This window comes from Barbus barbus (assembly GCF_936440315.1).
Source record: "Barbus barbus genome assembly, chromosome: 39".
Lineage (NCBI taxonomy): Eukaryota > Metazoa > Chordata > Actinopteri > Cypriniformes > Cyprinidae > Barbus > Barbus barbus.
Window position 1 is genome coordinate 10,061,349 of NC_136717.1, and position 21,917 is coordinate 10,083,265.

General features: G+C 39.6%; 1 protein-coding gene across 10 annotated transcripts; it reads left to right on the plus strand.

The window, feature by feature from the left end:
- Positions 1-4,816: 4,816 nt before the first annotated feature.
- On the plus strand, positions 4,817-20,692 carry LOC306859080 (transcription factor GATA-3). Of its 10 annotated transcripts, none has more exons than XM_079399890.1 (6): positions 4,817-5,155; positions 10,594-10,956; positions 12,089-12,625; positions 14,973-15,118; positions 16,819-16,944; positions 19,304-20,682. In XM_079399890.1, exons 2-6 carry the CDS (start codon positions 10,731-10,733, stop codon positions 19,592-19,594), a joined length of 1,326 nt encoding a protein of 441 aa, XP_079256016.1. In that variant the 5' UTR covers positions 4,817-5,155; positions 10,594-10,730; the 3' UTR covers positions 19,595-20,682. The 10 variants fall into 10 exon arrangements, with proteins under 10 accessions (XP_079256016.1, XP_079256018.1, XP_079256019.1 ...); XM_079399892.1 differs by having other exon boundaries at positions 4,828-5,155; positions 12,092-12,625; XM_079399893.1 differs by having other exon boundaries at positions 4,998-5,155; positions 12,089-12,568.
- Positions 20,693-21,917: the final 1,225 nt, after the last annotated feature.

Sequence of the window (21,917 nt, forward strand, 5' to 3'; positions counted from 1 at the left end):
AACTGGGGCGATTGTGGCCATGTTTGATGTCGTGTGTAAAGAGAAGGCAGATCAGAAATCCATTTCACATGGGAGTAAGTCAGGACACTTTTAATAAACGTCTCGTTAAAGCAGGTTTAGTGCAGATAAAGCGATGCCATTGTGCGCGCCCCCTGGAGAGCAGGCAATGATGTAACGCGCGCATTTGTGTCCAATTCCCCTGTCATCCATTTCATTAGTTAATCTACTCATCTCAGTCTCTCCATCTCTGTTACCCTCGCTTCTCTCCTGCCAATCTGCGCATCTCTACCAACAAACAGTTCTTCAAATAAAAGACCCTTCTCTCAGATTGCTTATTATGATCGTGGGCTGTATGATGTGCTTTGATAAAAGCTGCATGGTTCGAGGCTGTTCAAGGCCTATCCTAAAGGAAGGAACCCATTGAGAAATCCATATATATAGGTTTTCTGAAGAAAAAAAGCCTTTGGCCTAACAACAACAACAAAAAAGTATAATTAGCATATTTACGTAGGCCTGTACAATATATAGGGCCTATATAAAACAGAGCGTGAGAAATCTCCCTTTCCCCGTTTCTTCAAACCCATCTCTCTTTCGATGTCTTTCCCCGTTCCTGTCTAATATCCTCTCGCTCTCTTTTGGGTTCTGCCCCCTCTTCTCTTTCTCTGTCGTTCTCCGACGTGCCCTGAGATGCTGGATATAGGGGAAATAAATAAAGCGATAAAATCTCTGCAGCACATTGGGAAAATGACGGATCAAGCTAGAAAACCACAGAAATAAATAAATAGGCCTATACAAAGCAAAATATGGTGCTATAATATAGTGAGGAAAAAGTGAGAGAAAATACGATTAAACGTGAAAAAGATTAATTACCACAAGAAATGCAAAAAGAAAAGAAAATCAAATAGTCTTTATTTAAATTACAGGAAATTGTAGGCTACATCAACGGGTCCAGTGCGGCCCATTCGCATTTAAATTATTATTTTAATAATAATAATAATAATAATAAATTGTTTATTTTTATTTCCTTATTTTTGCAGTGTTTTGTTGTTTTGACATTTTGCGGTTTGATTAGTTTCCCTATGTCATCAAACGGCTGATAAGATGTAGATAGGAAAAGCCACAGCCACAAGATGTATCTAGTGTTATATCTTTAATCTTATTTTGATATCAAGGTTTTGGTATCATAATGATATCCGTTATCGCAGCTTTTCGTTAAAGCTCAGGTAGCCTGCAATAATATCTACAAGACGGTTTGTTGCCAAAGCCACGAGCATGAAGCTCTGAGAGGTGTGCTGAACTCATGCCCACCCCTCACACCACCAATCCCTGCTCTGTGATTAATGATATTTCACTAAGATTAATCACAGAAAATTAAAGATCTTGGAGGTTTTCAGTGGAGGTGGAGATGACGTAGAGGAGAATTAGCACCATCGAATCTTTTTAGATGCAAATATTGCGTTATCTCCGCGTTACTGCACTGTTTTTGGTGTTTATGATTAATTATCTCCTCTCGGTGAAAAATAAATCATGCGAAATTAGGATCTCGCAGCCTCCACCAGCCTTGCAGTTGATGGCAGGTCGTTGTTGTTAATTTCTGGTCGAAATTGACACACTAATTATAGTGCGGCATATGAACACTAGAAGGCAAGATTACCTCTGCTTTTTTATTATTATTATTTTTTATCAGATACCCCCTTATATTTTACCAATTAAAAATCGCAAAGGCATTTCATTGCCCCTGGGATAAAAAAAATAATAAAATAAAATAAAAAAACATCCTCTTTCACAACATTGGCCATCACTTTTCCCCATCAGATTCATTGTGATGTATTAGATGCAATAAATTATCCCATGTAACAAAACATGGCGCGCTGAAAGGCAGATAATCTGGAGGCGCGAGATAAGGATTCATTATTCCTCATCATTATGGCTCTGCCTTCTTTCTTAATCAGACTCTCTGATCCTGCAGGATCTGGGCACAGAGCAGATAAGCGCCAGTCGTTTATAATTCTCCCCACCTTGGCCTAATATTTTCAAATCAAATCGGGAGGAAGAGGCAGCTGGAACAAAAAACAGGCTTATGGTTGTAGGGAGAGCGCACGGTTGGAGAATGGTAAAACAGAGAGGGAGAGAGAGAAAGAGGGAGGCAACACTGTGGCTATATTCACTGATTTTAACATTACATTCTGAAGAAAAAAGTTTTCACCAAAGTATAACTGTTAAAAATATTCGATGAAATAAACTGATGTCTCATTTCACCATTCAAAATGAACAATTTTACCATATGGTGTTGATTTTGATCATAATATAAGGGTCAAAAATGACAATAATAAAACCTTCGGGTGGATAATGCGCATAAGATCAATGGGAACTGATAAACAAGCGATAAATGAATACGGTTAGGTGCAAATGAACGCTGAATTGAGAGGCTGTCCAAACAACTCAACTGAGCGACACATTGGCTCAAAGTGTTTAAACAGACCACCCCGCTTTCTGCTGCTGAAATTAATCGCTTTATAAACGTGATATCATAATCCCCTGCTCTATCTGCCGATAAGACTGAGAGAGTTATAAATACCAAAAGCATAAATAAATAAATTAGTGGAATAAACAGCGCTGTGTGTTAGTATCAAACTCAAGGTTTACACTTGGCTGTTGTCAGCTGTACTGTCACGCTGAGGTTCACGTCAACTATACGACATTAATCACTGAATTTCACGGCGCGAGAGGCAACTGAGTGTGTGTGTGTGTGTGTGTGACCGGCGTGTGTTTTTATTGCCCCCCAACATTATTCTCACCACAAATTGCGCTACCCCTCAAAACTGTTCAGAAATAATATTGTGCATTTATCCAAAACCCAACGAAAATGCAGGCCCGTCGTTGTCGTGTTTCAAACATACTACTTTTTTTTACGATTGCCTCCATATTTTACTTCACACATAATCTAACTAATATTTGTGATATTTGCGGAATGGATGATGTCGATACGTCAGTATAGCCTCCTACCAGATCAATCTTATTTATGCTATGCGTTCAGAGATAAAAGATAATAAGAAAGGAGAGATAATTGATTTGAAAATTAATTTGCTCTCAAAAGAAATAGATTGAACTAATTAATTCAAAAATGTTTTAAACCGCCGTTGACGTTAATCTGTATTTATCATATTTATAATGTGTTCTAATTATCTGTGCAATATTTCTCCATTTGACTTTTTGTTTTATTGCATCTTGTATGCGCATTCATCATTGACGCATATTAAAAACATTTTTACATAGATATTAGGGTGCTGTTTATTTTACTAAGCACTTTATTTAAGACTGAGGCAGATTATTAAATCATTATCTTCTGGATGTGCCTTTGCCTAATTCCATTATTAAATCAAATACATAATATTTGAGGTCTTGTTGATGCTCTGGAAACATTGAATATTTTATTCTTTAAAGAGTCTCGTTTTGGCTAGACGTTGCTGTAAGTTTATAGTGCCGCTTCAGCCAATTATCTTTAATTTACGACCTTAATTGAATTTCTTCTCCAAAGACAGATAATGGTGTGATCAGTTTACTGGCCTCAACGCAATGTGAGAGATACAGGCAAATCTTTCTTTCTTTCTTTGTCACTGCCGTTTCAGCATCCTATCTCCTTTTCTCTAACTCTCTCTCTCTTTGTTGCACATCATCCAACCTCGCCCCCCACCCCACCCTTCAACCCCCCACCCCCCCATGAAGGGAACAGAAAGCCATCCCGTCAATAAATGGGCGTGTTAGCCGAAACAGCTGCTTGTCATCTGCAATCAGCACATCACTAGAAGAAAAACACTATGGTTGTATTGAATAGGAAGTGTACCTGAACCGCGATTACATTGCATGTTTTCTGATTTCAGACTTTCTCAAAGGCCTCTCAAACGCTCTGGCTACAGAGCCGAGGACTTACCTTCAGTGATTTCCACTGCAAACCTGCAACAGAACATCTGTAATGATTTATGCATATCTACATTTTAATATTTCAATAAAGCAGTATCACATATAAAAGAGTAATACAACCAAAAGACTGGAAATTCTAAAATTTTGGTGCTGAATATGTCACATATACAAACACCACGATTTACCTACCAATATATATCATGGCCAAGATCAAATATTTTGGTTAGGAATTAGCTGAAATTATAAACACAGACACGTAATAATTCTACACAGCATCATCTGATTTGAATTGTTTTAATATAGCATGTATCTATGCAAATCACGATATCTTTCATGAAATACATCTATCATATTTCTAGAAAAATATCTCTGGATAAAATATTAGGTAAAAAATAGCCTGCGTGTTTAAGCGAGCGTGTAGCCTATTATTTTTTACAGTAGGCTATATTAAGGCTACCATTTCATATAAAACATAAATAGAAATATACGAACAGAATTTCAACAGATAGCTATTTCATTAGAAATTATTTACAAAATATAGTTACTGCGAAGGTTTAGTGAACAAAAACAAATTCAAGTGGTCAAACCGTGGCAGGCGCTATCAGTCATCTCATGCATTATAGAGCATCAGCCTGGCATCTTACGGGCTGCGTTATTACGACTCACGGAGAAAAGCGGCGTGCTACCCAACGCACGCGGGTGGTACCTGTTCCCTCTCCGCGGCCCGCACGTCCACGTCCCCTCTCTCTGTGTAAAAAAGGTTCGTTACGGACGCGTATGATCGCTCCCATTCAGATTTAAGTGTGTTTTACTCCTCAGCCTGCACCGACCCGGAAGAGCTCGCGCTTGGTGTACAGTAAGTACGGTAAGTGTGTGTGTGTGTGTGTGTGTGTGCGCGCGCGAGCTAGAGAGACAGTGTGTGTGTGTGTGTGTGCACGCGCGAGATAGAGAGACAGAGTGTGTGTGTGTGTGTGTGCGCGCGCGAGCTAGAGAGACAGTGTGTGTGTGTGTGTGTGCGCGCGCGAGCTAGAGAGACAGAGTGTGTGTGTGTGTGTGCGCGCGCGAGCTAGAGAGACAGAGTGTGTGTGTGTGTGTGTAGGCTAGAAGAAAAAAGGGAGCCTAGTTTTTTTCTCTCCTGCTGTAAATGCCATCGGCACTTCCATCTGTGTGTCACTTCACATCTGAAGCCCATCAGAAAAAAACGCCTGACCACGCGTCAACCACAAATCCGCAGGTCAGTAAATATTCGGATTTATATTTTCCATATTTTGTAAACTCATTTCTTGCTCCACAATTAGCCTAGCTTCTAAAACTGTCGAATAAATCGATTTAGCTGGCATGTTCCTAAGCGTTATGCATGCGTTTATATACCGGTTCTTCGAATGCTTTGTCCCCCCATTTCATATTTGGAGCAATACACAAGGGTATCATAACAAGCCTTTCTGCATCAGAAATGTTGGTTTTGCCAGTGTCCGTTATTTAAAAAATAGATCATTTTTTCACGTTCTGTTCTGTCTGAGGGTGGTACAGTCATTTAACAATTTCAGACGTGTAGATGTGAACTCTCATGAGCTTATTCATTTCACCCGACACATATATAGGCTATGCGTGTCACCAGCACCCACGTCCACTTTCCGACAATCGGGGTGGGATTTTATGGACGCCCCTGTATTTTAAGAGTCATTTTCCCGCCTACCGTCCTCTAGATGAAGGATTTTAATGATCTATTACCACCTGAGTGTGAGGGAGTGCTTCCCTTAACCCGTGAAATTGATCTGATTAGCCCCGCAATGGGTCATAAAGAGAAGTGGATTTGCTGAAACTGCGCTTCCAGTGTGTGTGTAGGGAGAGAGAGAGAGACAGAAAGAGAGAGAGAGAGGATGCATTTGTGTTGCTGGTTTGAAGAGCATTGGAAAAAGAGAGAAGAGGACGCGACATTAAGGCACATCATAGGCCGTCTTTCATGGGAGCGAGCTCGTTTGGTTTGTATTTGCATGTAGAGAGCAGCAGCTTCCATTGATTGGAGCTGAATGCGCGTAAACCAGCTGTTTCTCCCTGATAGCACGAGACCGGCCACTCCATTCAGCTCCACAGAGAAATGATCTGAAACCATGTCCTCAAATCAGCACTCGACCGAAAGGAAGAGATGCACTTTTGTTTGAACCAGAATATTCCTGCGATGTGCCTCTTTGTTTACCCCCTTTGAGTTATGAAGTTGTTACATGCGACATCCCAAAGAGCACCAGTTGAGATCAAATAAATGCATTAGGCCTAATGCAGCCGAACACAGGGTGATGGTGATATACGAACAGACGGATTCATATTTTGAAGGCTAATATATCGGGGATGGATCAATGCGAACGATTAACCAAATGGAGACTAAATAACGAATATTTGGGAAATGAATTGTTTGGGCTGTTGGAGATTTGAGACTGCTGTCATCTGCATCAATTGAAAACCATCTTTAGATGCTTCTCTCTCGAGCGAGGAATTATCAAAAACAAAACCTGCACTCGAGGCTCTCGTGTTTTTTCCCTCTCACCTTTGTTCGTCAGTTGTTCTTAGAAATAACTCATAACTCTCATTATGACACAAACAATCATAATTTCACGTCCTCGACTGGGTTCTAAGAATTTGCTGCATATAGGCCACCATCACACAGTATACAAATTCAGAAAGAAAGTTCGTTCTTGAAAAGACGAAGTGCATGATGAATCACAATCCGACTAACGTTCCGAGTTACCTTTTTAATTATTTTTCTTCTTCCTGTTTCTCTTATTATAATTATTAGTATGTTATACAATTGCTGTTGTTATTATTATTATTATATGATACCATTATGTAAATCATTGTTTATTTTAAATTGTTTATTAATGTTTTTTTTTTTTTTTTTTTTTTTTAAGTAACAACACACACACTCTCTCTCTCTCTCACACACACACACACACACACACAATGATAATAATATTTTAACATCAAAATATTTTGGGCATAATTTATTCTAACATTATGCTTTTTTACCGTTGAGCTCCTTGTGATTTTCCACAGCTGGTAACTGAGAAGAGAAACGTTTTGTTGCTTAAAAATAAATGTGACGATCAAGCCTTTAAAAGCGTGAATATTGCAAGTGCAGCGCTCATGTTTCGCTATGGACTGAACCCCCCTCCCCTGTCTTCATCATTCGGTAGCTGGGGTGAAGTGTGTGTCCTCTGGTTCACCCCTCTCTGTTTGGACAGCTTTACCTGGGCACTCTAGGCCGACCCTTTCATCAAATCTCCTCACATCTTCAACCGGTCGCTACAAACTTCATGGAGGGCTGCGTTAAAATTTGATTAATCGCCATACAACCTACGCATGCATGTAACGTGTGTATGAAGGGTCCATATATATATATATATATATATCTATAGGCCTACATAAATGAGAAAATCAGTCATGCAGAAGATGAACAGATAACAATCGCACTCGCCTCCGCGATCAACCAAAAATGAAAGCGGATGAAAATTAACACAATTGTTTTGATTCAGTGAATTGCATAATTAAAAAAAAGAAATAAGATAACAACAGTGCTACTACTACTACTAACACTAGTAATAATAACAGTAGTTGCAGTAGGTAATTTTTTTTGTTTGTTTTTTAATTAGCATTAGTGTGCACCATAGCATCTACCTTCACGACCTGCTTTCATTTGTTCGCCCGTTCAAAAACACACTTCACCAAAATTATTACGGAGAGGTTTTATGTGTCGATAAATGGTGCTCGATAAACAAAGCGTGTTATCAGCGCACATCTTCTAACCCTTGTTATAGGATAGACTAAAATAAAACGGCCGGGTCTTAAGTTCTCACCCACAGTGAAAAGTGTGATGCCTCCTGATTTTAATCTGCCTAGCCTGACATAATCATTCACAAATTATCTACCCAATCTTCAACCTGACCCAGTATCGCTGTCTACCACCGATTTACTATAGTGTCTATGAATCAACCAGGTGGCCCCGGCTAAAAAGAACGGGTCTGATTTAACATACCGCCCACCCCCTCTTATATATATATATATATATATATGGAACTGCAATGATTTTTTTTACCTCTCTTTTTCTTGTACAACATGTTATAGCTGTATAATAGGATTCTACTCCATATTTTGTTTTGGCAACCCGAAGTATCATAAATGACAGCATTTTTTGAGAGGGAAGCGCCTCGTATACTTCCAAACTCGTGTCATAGTGTTCGGGACTGTTTCCATGTCCCGCGCACTAAGCTTAAGACATTCAGTCAAGAAACAAAACACATAATCCGGATTTCACTTTTACCGTCGCGTGTTGCCTTCGAGTACCTCTAATGTACGCTCGCGCTGATCATTACACGCGTCCGCTGACAGCTCGACAATGACAGTGAGCCAGTGCAACACTTTCCATCCAACTTCGGTCTTTACCAGAGAAAGGAGAGGCTTTACTCTTCGAACGGGGGGGGGGGGGGGGGGGGGGGGGGGGGTTGCACATTCCCTGAATCAGCATTTTCAACCAATTCCATTTTGTTTAAAGGAACATGAAAGGTTAGTCGCCACGATGGAATGGAAATTATCGCTATTATTATATAATTTACTATATAAATCATTCTTACTAGTTTTATTATTCATTTGAAATCATATTAAGCTATTTGAGTAGCACTTTTTTCTGGACACCTAAAGAGAATAACTATCTCGAGAGAAACGCAAGCTTGCAGAGCACACATTTGACATCTAATGCTCTATTTTATCTAATAGAGTAGGCTATATTTCCTGCCTGTTTACTGACGTCACGTCCAGAGGCGTCATCTCAGCGCACTTCAGAGCATCAAACGAGCAGCCCAATTATATTTTGTCAGTCTGTGGAGACGGGCCGGCCAAACCGGATTTTTGCAGACAAAATATCACCCTAAGGGCCAAGCCCCCTTATTACAGCGCATCCATGTAGAATAATAGCGAATAATACCTAACGCTGTCCCTTAATGTGCCATCTGAACACACTGTCAGAAGAAATAAGTTCCCATTAGGCCTATATATTATGGGCTAAAGTTTTACCCGTGCGCACTGAGACGCTAATGTAGCTATTTGCATCACGTTACATGTAATGGCCCCTTAAATGAATAATGATGCAGTCGTTCGGCTGGTGTCCTTCAAGAATAAAGAACACAGACTAAAGATGCCGGGGAAAGCCTGTGGTTAAAGTGTGAGAAGAGAGGAAGGTATGGCTGTAGTCTTACCGCACCACTAGCATATGTTGCAGTCAGTGTTTAAGAGCCTCGTTTGAACATGCAGAGGGAACCATTAGAAAAACGTGCTTGTCACCGCGAGAGGACGCACTGTCACAATTTTAAAGAGCACACACACCACAAGAGCTCCCACTGATAACACAGTTGTATAGACACAAAAGACAGCAGGCCACGGAACGATGGTGCCCTAGGACGTAGCAACTGATATTTCAAGATTTGTATTTATTTATTTATGTAGGTCTATTTATTTTACTAAGCAATCTTAATAAATTCAATAGCTATTGAGCACGTAATTCATTCCAAAAATCTGGTAAAAAAATATTTTTGATTTAAAGAAACACATTTAAGTTTCTATTTCAGACGCAGCCATCTTCCTAATTTATATTCGTTACTTTTTATCCAAATTGCTACTTGATTCATGAACAAGTTTTTTTTTCCTTTATGATTTAGGGCTAAATTAATTTACCTTACACTTTATTTTACAGTGTCTGTTACATACTTCAGTCATAACAGTGAATTTTACAATTAGATGCAACTAACCCTAAACCAAACTCTACAGGCTACCTGTTGTTAATTAATATTACTCAGTTCTTAATTCTATTATTACAGTGTAACAAGGACACCTTGAAATAAAGTGTAACCTAAATGTGTTTATGCTGCATAAATACATTTGGCTTGCTTGTGTTTTTATATATGTGTGTTGAATATTTACACATTCAAAAAATGAACTTCTACAAAAACAAAAAACAAAAAAACTCTATTTTGTATATGAATGGGGAGCAGAATTGGGCGCAGCTTCTGGTCATCTTTCCCTGGCCCACTTTATTCAATTAGTCCAGGCTGTTGGGCCCCGCCCCTGCTGATGACACCACAGACCCTCCTTAAGTTGCGTCGCGCCACAGCTGTCTGCGAGCATTGAGCTGACTGGCGCCATCCTGAAAGAATGCCTTCACTGTAAAAAAACAGAGAGAGCAGTGCATTCAGAGACAGAGGGAGTGAGCACTAGAGAGAGCGAGAGAGAGAGAGATAGAGGGAGGGATGGAAATAGAGTAAGAGGGAAGAGGGTTACTACTACTGCGCACAAACACAGATTTGATCAAACTTGTGTTCGGTCAGAAGGCAGAAAACTTATCCAGATCGACCCGGCTCGGTCTGAACCGTCAAACTCACTTGTTGAGTCTACGCAGCGCAACAGTACAATACAGAGAGAGAAAAACTTGCGGAAATTGACGCGCGTTTGGATGCGTACGCGGACTTATGACCAACATTAGTATAAATGCATTTGACTTTCACAAGTTAATGCGCGTTTATTGAACGGACGGATCCAGTTTATACGTACTTCTGACAATTTGCCAATGACAGAAAGAACACAAACGACCGGACGGACTTTGTAAAAACAAATTGTCTTGTTCAATTTCAGGTATTCGGAAGTAAAAAAAAAATCGAACCTGTGGATTAAACAAAGGAGGAGTTTGGACTTTTTTGAACTTTCGTGTTGTGTGTTTCGGTGAGTGTATGAACGCTTGTTAAAAAACAACAACAAACAAACAAAAAACGATGGAAGTAAGTCCGGAACAGCCCCGTTGGATGACCCACCATCACCCGGTCATTAACGGCCAGCATCCCGAGACACACCACCCAGGACTGGGACACTCCTACATGGACCCGTCGCAGTATCCGCTCGCGGAAGATGTGGATGTATTGTTTAATATCGACGGACAGAGCAACCACCCGTACTACGGGAACTCGGTTCGGGCTGTGCAGAGGTACCCGCCACCTCACGGTAAGTATATCAGCCCTAAATTATAGGCTATTACATTATTCATCTTAGTCCATTCGGACTAAATTAATAATACGTTAAAAGACATAAACCCCTCTTAGGATTGTACTGAAAATGCAAATGACATTTTGAACAATGTTAGTGTATTTTACGTGTGGCTTACCTGAAGTGGTGTGTCACTGGTTTCACATCTTTCTAGTATTATATGGTTATATGACATTTTAGGGTATACAATAATTATTGGATAATGCAATGCATTCCTTTAATTTTAGAAAACCGTTAGTTACATTTTAATGTGATCAAAAATAAAATGTGAACAAGCAGTGTTATTCGAAAACACACATAAATATATTGATAGAACAATGTTGTAATATATTAAAGTAAAAATATTTATATTAACACTAGCTGGCTGGTATTCATTTGAATGATTTGATGATTTAAAAGTCGGTTTCTAAATAATGAAGCGCATTTTTCCTGTACTAGGTACTTGAATTTTAGTGCGGAAGAACAATTGCTTTAATTTATTGACATGACTTCCTGAGCGGAATGGGTCAAAGCGTGACCTTGTTTCTCTTTTGAATTGCCCCATCTCTAAACATATCAAAGCTTTCAAAATCCGCGCAGCATCAATAGATACTGGTGGGTATCGAAAGTTTTTTGAAAGAGAAACTCTCGAGGGCTGTTAATTGCGACCCTTCCCAGCGCCATCGAAAGCCTCTCAGAGTAAGGCCTTTACGTGCAGTTTCACAGTTTTACTCATTTGGGCTAGTCAAGTTGCACTAGTTCTTTCATGTAATAAAAGACCGTTGCTAAAAGGGTTTCAGCGCATAAAATACCAGATATGCGTGAAATACATGTAAAAACGTATCATACCAATCAAAGTGGAAAAAAAATATCCTGACCGATTTTTTTTGCATGCAATTTTAAATGTATATTTATACGTGTTATTATTGTACACCTTTCTTTAATTCTATCCTTTATTATTCACACATAATTGTGACGTTTAACGACCGTGTTTACAAAACACAGCGTGCTTTTTCTAATCGTTCACATGTTATTTCTTGGCTTCTTAATGTGACGAGTCCCACAGCCCCACCTCGTCCTGTCCTAAAAGCAGGCTTGTCTTTTGTTTCAGCAGGTACTCAGGTGTGTCGCCCATCATTGCTGCACGGCTCTCTTCCTTGGCTCGATGGAAGTAAATCTATCGGCCCTCACCACAGTACCTCCCCCTGGAACCTCGGGCCTTTCCCCAAGACTTCCCTGCATCACAGTTCACCTGGGCCTCTGTCCGTCTACCCCCCAACCGCCTCCTCCTCTCTGTCCGCTGGCCACTCCAGCCCACACCTGTTCACCTTTCCCCCCACTCCACCCAAAGATGTGTCCCCTGACCCCGCAATTTCCACGTCAGGCTCGGGCTCATCCATACGGCAGGAGGACAAAGAGTGCATTAAGTACCAGGTGTCTCTGGCCGAAAGCATGAAGCTGGATTCGGCTCATAGTCGGAGCATGGCCTCTATTGGACCGGGCGCGTCCTCCGCGCACCACCCCATCGCCACTTACCCATCCTATGTGTCCGATTACGGGCCGGGGCTCTTCCCACCAAGTAGCCTGATAGGTGGGTCCTCTTCTAGTTATGGTTCCAAAACGAGACCAAAAACAAGGTCCTGTTCAGGTAGGCGTGCGCTTTACTACCCTTTGATTTTTACTAACATAATCATAGTAAGATCATTCAACAGTAGATTTTTCTCTAAAAAGCTCTATTATTGTGCACTAGCCATTCTTCTCGTTTTCCTCAAAAACAGCCTCCCAGGTTAGCCAATTCCCAGACTATTGATTTGGTCCTAGACTTTTTTTTTTTTTTTTGGTCTGTGCCAAGGCTTGGCTATCAAATTTGGGCACAGTCCACCTCCCTTTTTCAAAGTGTATCAATGGCTCCATTCCTTAAAATACAAAGGAATCTACAGTGATTAAAGATGTTAAAACAAAATAACGTTTATTAAAAAAAATCTATTAAAAATGAAACATTTTGGGAATTAATATAATTAATTTGAGCAATGATATAATCCTGTTCGCTTGATTAAGTTATGATGCAATAATCTAATCTTTTTTTTGTTGTGGTATCAGTTTAAATGATCAATCCGCGACAGACTTTTTCTTTTACAGAAATTAGAGATTTGTTAACACGCCTGCCTTGCAATATTCCGTTATTATATTCCGCTCTGAAGAATATTATATCTAACGTCGTCTAGTTACAAAAGCGGAATTAGCTTCCCTGATTTATTAAACGTCGCTCAGCATATGCAGATGAGTCTACACGTTTTAAGCGGAGAGCTAGGGTTTTCCGGATGTAGATATGTGTGTGTGTGTGTGTGAGTGTGTTTTCTCTCTCATCTCTTGCTCCTCTTGTGCCTCGCAGTGCACGGCCCCGTCTCTCTCGCGTTTATATGTTTAAGCTAATCCAATTATTTTCAGACTGCTGCACGCGACAGTTGCATTGTTTACTTTGCGCAGAAACTTTGATAGAGTCCGGATGCGCCGCGGATCGCTCGGAATAACGAATGAGCTGGCGCAATGCACGGCCGACATGCACAGACAAGAGTGTTATCCAAACTCACAGAGAAAATGATTTCAAAAGGTCAACCAGCTTTTTAAATGCGATTAGTGAACGGACGATTTTTAAACCATGGACTATTCAGAACAATTGATTTTAAGATAATGAGAGAAAATATATATGCTGCTCTCTTATAATTGTTTTAACCTGTGTGCTGTTATTTATTTTTTACGTTTTTTTTATTATTATGTTTTTGATAAAAATCATTGCTATTTAAATCGTTTGCTGTTTTATTTGGAATTCATAGTTTGCACTATAAGCATAAAATGTATCGAAGCACTACCACTAAAGTTCTAGTGTCGTTCTTTTTAGGTTTGATTTTGAACCAAAATTGTATGCTGCGCGATTTTCTATAGATGCAGCAAAACGCTCTTTTACGCACTAGTGTGTGTGTGTGTGTGTGTGTGTGTCACTGTCTGAGGTGAAATGCTCGCGAGCTCTGTGGTTTTTGGGGCTGTAATAAGTAGAGGCACAAAGAGACTCGTTGCCTCCACACACGAGGGCAGAAATGCTGCCGGGTACAGGGGGGCTTGCACTGCGAGCTTGTTTGTCGTTTCAGCAGAGCGACCGGAGGCGTGGGTCAGTGAACATGTGAAGCGCGCGCCCTTCACCTGTCAGTCAAACGGAAAGAATGCCAATCAAACGCTACGGTGTTTTAATTACGTAAAGAGAGCGGGTTACACAATGAGTTAATTAGACCGACGCTTTCACTTACTGTTGTTGAATCTATTCAACATTATTTCAGCCTTAGAGTCTAAAATATACTTTAACATATCGTAAATAAATATTCTTAGCCATATGGTTTAATGAACCGGGAGGTTGTTTCCTTGGAAATCGAGTCATGACGATTTATCCAGCTATATTATATTTGCGATTCCCTCTTCTAATAAATGATGCAGTATTTTCAAGACTTCGTTGTTTAGAGCCTGCATTATGATACGTTTGATAAGACCTATCTCTGCCTACTTAGAAAGATGTCATATTTGACGATTGAAGAGTTAAGTTCAGTGATGTCATATTAGATAATGTTTTTTATGTGGTAATGCATTAATATTTATAATAATGCTATTAATGCATTTCCATATTTATTATTTTTGATTAATGCGAATCTTTAGCCTGTTTGAATTTTTGATATCGCCTTTTCATATTTTTTATGAATAATTAATTATTTGTAATTTTGTATGTGTGCAATATGGTTGTAATATTAAAACAATTTGTTTCTATTATGTGTATAATATTGATATGTAATTATTACTATTTTAACATATATCAATGCGACTGGCCACGGGCGTTTTGTATGTTCACTAGTGGCGTGGCCTGTGATGATTGTGTAGTTGTGTGCATGCAAGTGTGTTTTAATGGTTCTAAAAAATCAGTTGTGCATGCGTGTGTGTGTCTGTGTTCGCAGAGGGTAGAGAATGTGTTAACTGCGGGGCCACCTCGACTCCTCTGTGGCGGAGGGATGGCACCGGTCACTATTTGTGTAACGCCTGCGGACTGTACCACAAGATGAACGGACAGAACCGACCCCTCATCAAGCCCAAGCGGAGGCTGGTATGTTGCTCTATTGCACTGCATTAATGACACTTGTCTCTTTCTCTTTTTCTACCCAGGAAGAAGTGTTAGCTGCAAGAAATTGACTCGCCAAGCGCAGGTGTCATTTCTTTAAGACTAAGCAATAGCAGTTATTATTATTATTACTATTATTATCAATAATGATAATAATGCCATTTTATGTATCAGATTTTATTTCTTCTTCTTCTTCTATTTTTCCCCGCTCTAAACAAATCCGTAGACAATTTTATTTTATCGAAATATTGATGACACTGTTTCTACGTGTCAGCATAACGAAATTTGTCACGGAGAGACTTCAAAGTGTTGTGAAACGAGCGCTTATCTTAAATGAGTACGCGTGGGAGGCGATCAGCTCCAACAGGTCAAATACGTCTGCAGAAATTAGGTTCAATTCTGACAATATGCCATTCATCAGGGGACACTGTTTCACAGGGATTTAATAAACGAGAGAGAGAGAGAAACTCTGTTTTTCAATGGCCTGGCAGCACAGACTCTCTTTGGGCTTTGGAGAGAGTCGAGGCTCTTGAGGCGCAGAGAAATAGTCCGAGCGCTGCTATTTTGGCATTGGCCTTCTCTCCCTCTCTAATGTGAAAAGCCGACTTCCCAGGAAAAGACTGGCGGATATCTGAGCGCTGCTGATAAAACTCCTCGAACAACAGCGCTCGCTCCCGCAGTCTAAACATACAGGCGAGAACGCGCAGAAAGGAGTCACGACTTCAGATTGATCTTCACTAAGCTCAAGTAGTCTAGAAAAAAGAGAAAATAATAGCACGAATAAAACGCGAATAAAGAATTTAGATGTGTTTGAATTGAATTTATTTGGCAATAAAATTTAGCTCTATTTTGTAATTTACAAACGAGTCCGATCGAGAAAAAAAAAATAAAGATAAAAATCGACCAGTCATAATAAGAAACGTCGCCATATGACCCTTCAATGAATCCTGCTCTTGATTATCAGTTTGGCTTTAAACGGAAATAAACGACACATAATCATTTGTCATTTCAGTACCGTCCACATTTCTGTTATAACCCAGAACACATGAATTTTCTTTCTGCACATTTCAAAATATGTTGCTGATCCCTACAAATTCATTGCATTTCTTTTGAGTTTTACCTTGTATCCCATTGTCTTTTTTTTTTACTTGTTTCTGTGTTTACTTTACTGTTTATATTTGTTTTATATTATATTTATATTTGATTATGTGAGTAACTGCTTATAATTAATAATTCTAACTGCTTTTAATCAATGCATGTTAATTTAGAGCAAGGTATTTTAGTGCAGCATATTGATGTGAATAAAGATTGCTAATATCTAACTGAAGGTTGATGTTTAAACGTGGGTCCATTTCATGCAGAGCCGCTGTTTCTCCATCATTTAACGGGAAAATGTCATCAGCTTTAATGGGCACTATTTAAACCAGTGCTTTCATGTCCTCTGTAAATATTTAGTTTGAGAGGGCATGTGCGCAAGGCACTATTTTTACCCTAGAGTTTAAGGCACCAGTGTTATGGAGATCTCTTTTCCTCTGACATATTTCTGCATTGCTCAAAACCATTTGCAGCTTCAGGAAACAGGAGGGTTGGGGGCCATTAGCACTGTAGGAATGCAATCATCATTTTAAGTTATTATATTATGAGTGTAATAACCGTAATTCTTTCTCTGTGTGTATGTCCATCAGTCTGCTGCCAGACGAGCAGGGACCTCATGCGCAAACTGTCAAACGACCACGACGACACTGTGGAGGAGAAATGCGAACGGTGATCCCGTCTGCAATGCCTGCGGCCTCTATTACAAATTACACAATGTAAGCTCCATAGCTGTCTTACACTTATCTAGTAAGATATTTTCTATCTTCTCTTTGCATGATGGCAGCTTTCATGCCATTTCTTTCATTTTCTTTCTTTCTTTCTTTCTTTCTTTCTTTCTTTCTTTCTTTCTTTCTTTCTTTCTTTCTTTCTTTCTTTCTTTCTTTCTTTCTTTCACAACATTCACAACAAGGTTCATGCATTGGCTACTCAAGAGTGACTACGGATTTTTGTTAAGTGACCATTATAATAATCAATCACACCAGCTGTCTCATTTTTATTTTTCCATAAAAAAAGCATTTTCCGAAGCCTGTCTGACTGGCCCTACTATAATAGTTAGTATTGTGATTTTCGCACCCCAGGGACAAGTTAACCCAATCTGCGAACCTGAAATGTTTTAACGTTCCCCAATGGTCTCAAGCCGTTAAGAGTCAATTACATGCAGGGATTCATCTTGTTCTTCCTCTTATTATTATTTATTTTTATGGCTATTATGCTAGAGCTAAACTGCTAGTACTGTTGTACTATTGAATTACACATCAGTTGGTGGTATTTCTATGTTAAACATATGCCGGGGAACATTTTCATTCTACCTAATCAGCTCTGGTATCCTGTATCATCACACTTTGAGGCCCCACGCTCCTGTTACATTCCCCTACTAGTCACGCAAACGCACCCTTTTAAATCATTTTGCCATGTTGGTTTTGGCGGTTTCGTAAGAACTCGAGAGAAAAAAAAATCCCCTATGCCTGACCTAGGTTATCAGGGAAACAAATAACATGTATTATCATTTGAAACAACCAAGAGTTTGGGTAATTGGAAAATTCGTTTGTTTTGGTACATCCTATTTTCTGTTAAGGTCGGCCTGCTTTGAATCAAATTCCAGATTTTGCATGTTAAATTAAGCTGAGCTCTCTCCAGAGTGTTCTTCACTTGCATGTTTGCATTATCACAACCACTCCCATCTCTCATTGAACCGACAGGGATTTGTCAGAAGAACTGAGTTGTGATTGTATTTGTATATCTGTCAGTTTGGGGTTAGACTTCTGACCTGTTTCCTTCTCAATTTCTTTATGTAGCCATTTCAAATCCACAAAAAGCATAACTGAATAACGTTTAAGAGTGTTTCTAATAGCCGATGGCTATAAGCATGCGTTTTCTGTGATGCCCAGTGGAGATGTTTTAAATTAACAGTTTTGCTTTGGGGTGCGAGCTCACACACACACACACACAAAAACAAACACACACACTCACTGGCACATTCGTTCACATTTACATTAGTGGTTGGCCAGTATGGGTTTTCCGATAACAGGCGCCAATACAGACATCTAGAGAATATATTTTTCCAATTTAAAAATGTAAATGTTAGAAAAATGTTAGAAAATACTCAAATTAATTGATTAAATTATACAGTACAGTATTTACTCAAAATTACAAATTTGCACAACCACAGTTTTGAGGTATTTATTGATCATTTAGAAGTCGAAATGGTACATTTAAAGTAGAAAGTGCATTGTCTATTAAAGTCTTAAAATCAAACGCCTGTAAAGGAATATGTCTTAGTATACTTAATAGCTCTTGCACAAAGCATCTAGAGTGTTTTAAGACAGAGAGGGAGAAAAAGAGGTCCAATTATGGGGTGAAAGTGGCAGGCTTTGGCAGACGGATGTGGCAGTGCCACTGCGATTGAGCTGGGGTTTCTCTCTTTGGCAAGACTGGCACCTTCCATGGGTTCCAGAGGCTAAATCCAGCCTAGTCCTGATATGACCCGACACAAACACTCGTACAGGCACGCTTACTCAAACAAAGAAACTGACATATCGGCAATATAGTGTAGCTCTATTACACATTCTAGCACTCAAGTATTACTATGAGTGTGTGTGTGAAGTAAGTGTCATTGTTTAACCAAATCCTAATCCTAAAAACTGTGACTTAAAAGGGTGTCAGCTTCCAATAATTTTAAGGCAAAGGTTTTTCCTCAATTTCTTTTAAGTTAAGTCAACTTATCACTTTTTACAGTGTATGAGTAAAATTATAAACTGTGATCTGATCTACTAAACTGCAAAATAGTCAGAAATTTCATTATGAACTCTCATTATGAACTGTCTCCTTTGTGTCTATTTTTATTGCTCATAAGGGATTTTTAGGAGAAACATCTGAGATTAAGTTAATACATAAAATAAACATAACTGGTTTTAGGTCTCCTGAAATATGAGGGACCAATCTCAAAGCAATAAAGTGTTCCTCTGGATGTGTTATGAAATGAAAAATGTCAACATTTTTCCATTATGCTCCTGTCTTATGTAAGCATGATGGTTCCGCGGCCATTATTAACGTCTGTCTCTTCTCTCCTCGCAGATCAACCGACCACTCACCATGAAGAAAGAGGGCATCCAGACCCGGAACAGGAAGATGTCCAGCAAGTCCAAGAAGAGCAAAAAGTCCCATGACAGCATGGATGATTTCTCCAAAAGCTTGATGGAAAAGAACAGTTCTTTCAGCCCGGCCGCTCTGTCGCGTCACATGACCTCGTTCCCTCCCTTCTCGCACTCTGGCCACATGTTGACCACGCCCACCCCCATGCACCCCTCCTCCAGCTTATCCTTCGCCCCTCACCACCCTTCCAGTATGGTGACGGCGATGGGCTAGAGTGCCCTTCTACCTCCGACCGCCCAATCTCCCAACGGTGGATGTCTCAAAGCACCGTTAACCTTGAAGCCTGTCACCCGCCGCAACCCTCCGACCTTGAACCAGCTCTCTCACATGCTCTGTCTGAGCTACAAGCTCCCCCCGAGACCCCTTCTCCGGTATGCCCCGCTTAAACCCCTCGAACCCTATATTATGAGGGAGAGACAGTGAGAATGAAAGAGAAAAGACAATGACTTTCTTCATCGCCCCTCCAATCATGAAGCCCCGCGCTGATGTCAACCTTCATTTGTGTACAAATGCCATCTTTCCTGTGGGCATCAAGGCACAAACATTACGAGACTTTAAACAAACCTCCTCAAATTCCCCAACCTGCTCCTTTTCTTCTTCTACGCATCTCCTCTTCTTCGCCCCTGTGAGACATGAGGAATCGAGCTGTGAACGACAACAGGAGATGAACTCTGCATATATTTGTAAAAAAAAAATTGTCTGAAATACATTTAATGAAGACTTTTTAAAGCGCAAAATGAAAAAAGGCGAGGACAGGAAATGCCCGTGGGCAGCTAATGATAAGAAGGGTACGACTCAAACCTGGAAGATGGAACGGTGTGGCGACATGGCCACGATTTCTATCCGAGAAAAGTAAGAGACGAGATATAGGGAGAAGAAAAGTAGAAAGGAAATGGTGTGTAATGCATTAAAACTTGTAGTCAGGTCTGTCTCGCAGACTTCCAGCTACTCTTCTGGATGTGTTATAGGTCTTGGGCAATTGGTTTGTGTTCACACACACACACACACACACACACACACACACACACACACACACACACACACACATACACCTGAAAGACTTTTTTGGGCCCAGGTTATATGCATTGTGAAAAAAGTTCCTGTATTTGTTATTTGTATGTATAATTCAGAGTACCAAAAATACGAAAGAAACAAAGATGTAGAATTATTTCTTTATGTAATGCAGACTGAATGGTTGTACAAATTTAATAATCACTAGTGTAAAAAAAGACTTGCTTTTTGTTGCGTGATTTTTTTCCTCTTTAAAAATAATAAACTAGTTTAATCTCTGTTGACATCATACAAGGACGCAACGGTGGTAGCTTTTGTGAATGTTTGCGTATGACTTTGTGTGTGAATGTGAGAGTGAGTTTTTGTGGGTATATGTCACAGTCTATGTGTGATATCTGACACATGGCTTTCTGTAGCCACAAGGACACCTCTAGATTTACCCAGAATGCTGTTGGCCCCATACCAACAGGAAGCCTAGAAATAAACAGACATGTTGTGAGGGACTCTACTCAGCCTAAAGCTCCTCACGCTACCAATGTGAGTTTGACATTCCATCAACACTGCTGTTAGCATGCTAGTCACATGAGAAATGTTTTTTGAACATGTCAGGACACAAATAAGAGTATTGGCTGTCAGGAGATTGAAACTCAGCTTTCTGTCCAAATTATGTTGAAAGTAAAATCAGTTTACGATTTGAAGACACAAATGCTTCAAATACCTTGGAACAGCAGTACTTTACAATAACAAGTTTGATCCATGAATAATCAAAGATGTAATACATTATTTCATATTTGTGAATTTCAATGAAAAAGCAAACTGTACTGTAGGAATGAAGCAATCCAGTGATGAATATGGCAATGGAATCTATATTTGAATCGACAAAGCAATCACTTATCTTTAGTTTTAGAGTTAAAGACATCTACTAAAAGAGCAGAGTGCAAAAAAAAAAAAAAAATGAGTCAACAGAAACAGCCTTATGGGTAGAGTATTGTAAAAGGTACCGCAGAAAATACCCTCGGCCTGTGCCTGCTAATACACAGTAAATGTAGAAAAGAAACTAACAAGTCTGCAAAAAAAATGGTTGAACGTTTCTGTGGTGCGATTAGGCTTGAATTGACATCTCAAGGGTAAGATTGCACTGCAATTTGGATCTTGACAAGGTTTTGAACGTTAAATGTTTACAAACTAAAAACCGAATAATCAGAATAATCCAAAATATTACAAAAATAAAAAGAAATACATTTAATATCGCAATTTTGGGGCCAGACTGTAGGCCAAAATCTGGTCTGCAAAGTCAGTAAGAGACAACGCAAGAACATTAAAAATGTTCAAAAGCGGTCGTTACACATGCAGGAAATCTTTTTTTTTTCCAACTGACTTTGATCAGTGGTTCATTGTGGGTTTGCAGGGTCATTGCTTACTGTTCCATTGTAGCTAGCCATGGTCTTCACTCCATTAGTTTTTATGGGTCGTAAGAAAGGACCTGTCCTGAGGGCTTTTGTTTGATTATAAAGCGTTCACTTTG

Coding starts and splice junctions, on each gene's coding strand:
- LOC306859080 (XM_079399890.1), top strand. CDS start 10,731: ATGGAAGTAAGTCCGGAACAGCCCCGTTGGATGACCCACCATCACCCG. Junction 15,119..16,818: donor TCAAGCCCAAGCGGAGGCTG/GTATGTTGCTCT, acceptor TATGTCCATCAG/TCTGCTGCCAGACGAGCAGG. Junction 16,945..19,303: donor TCTATTACAAATTACACAAT/GTAAGCTCCATA, acceptor CTCTCCTCGCAG/ATCAACCGACCACTCACCAT.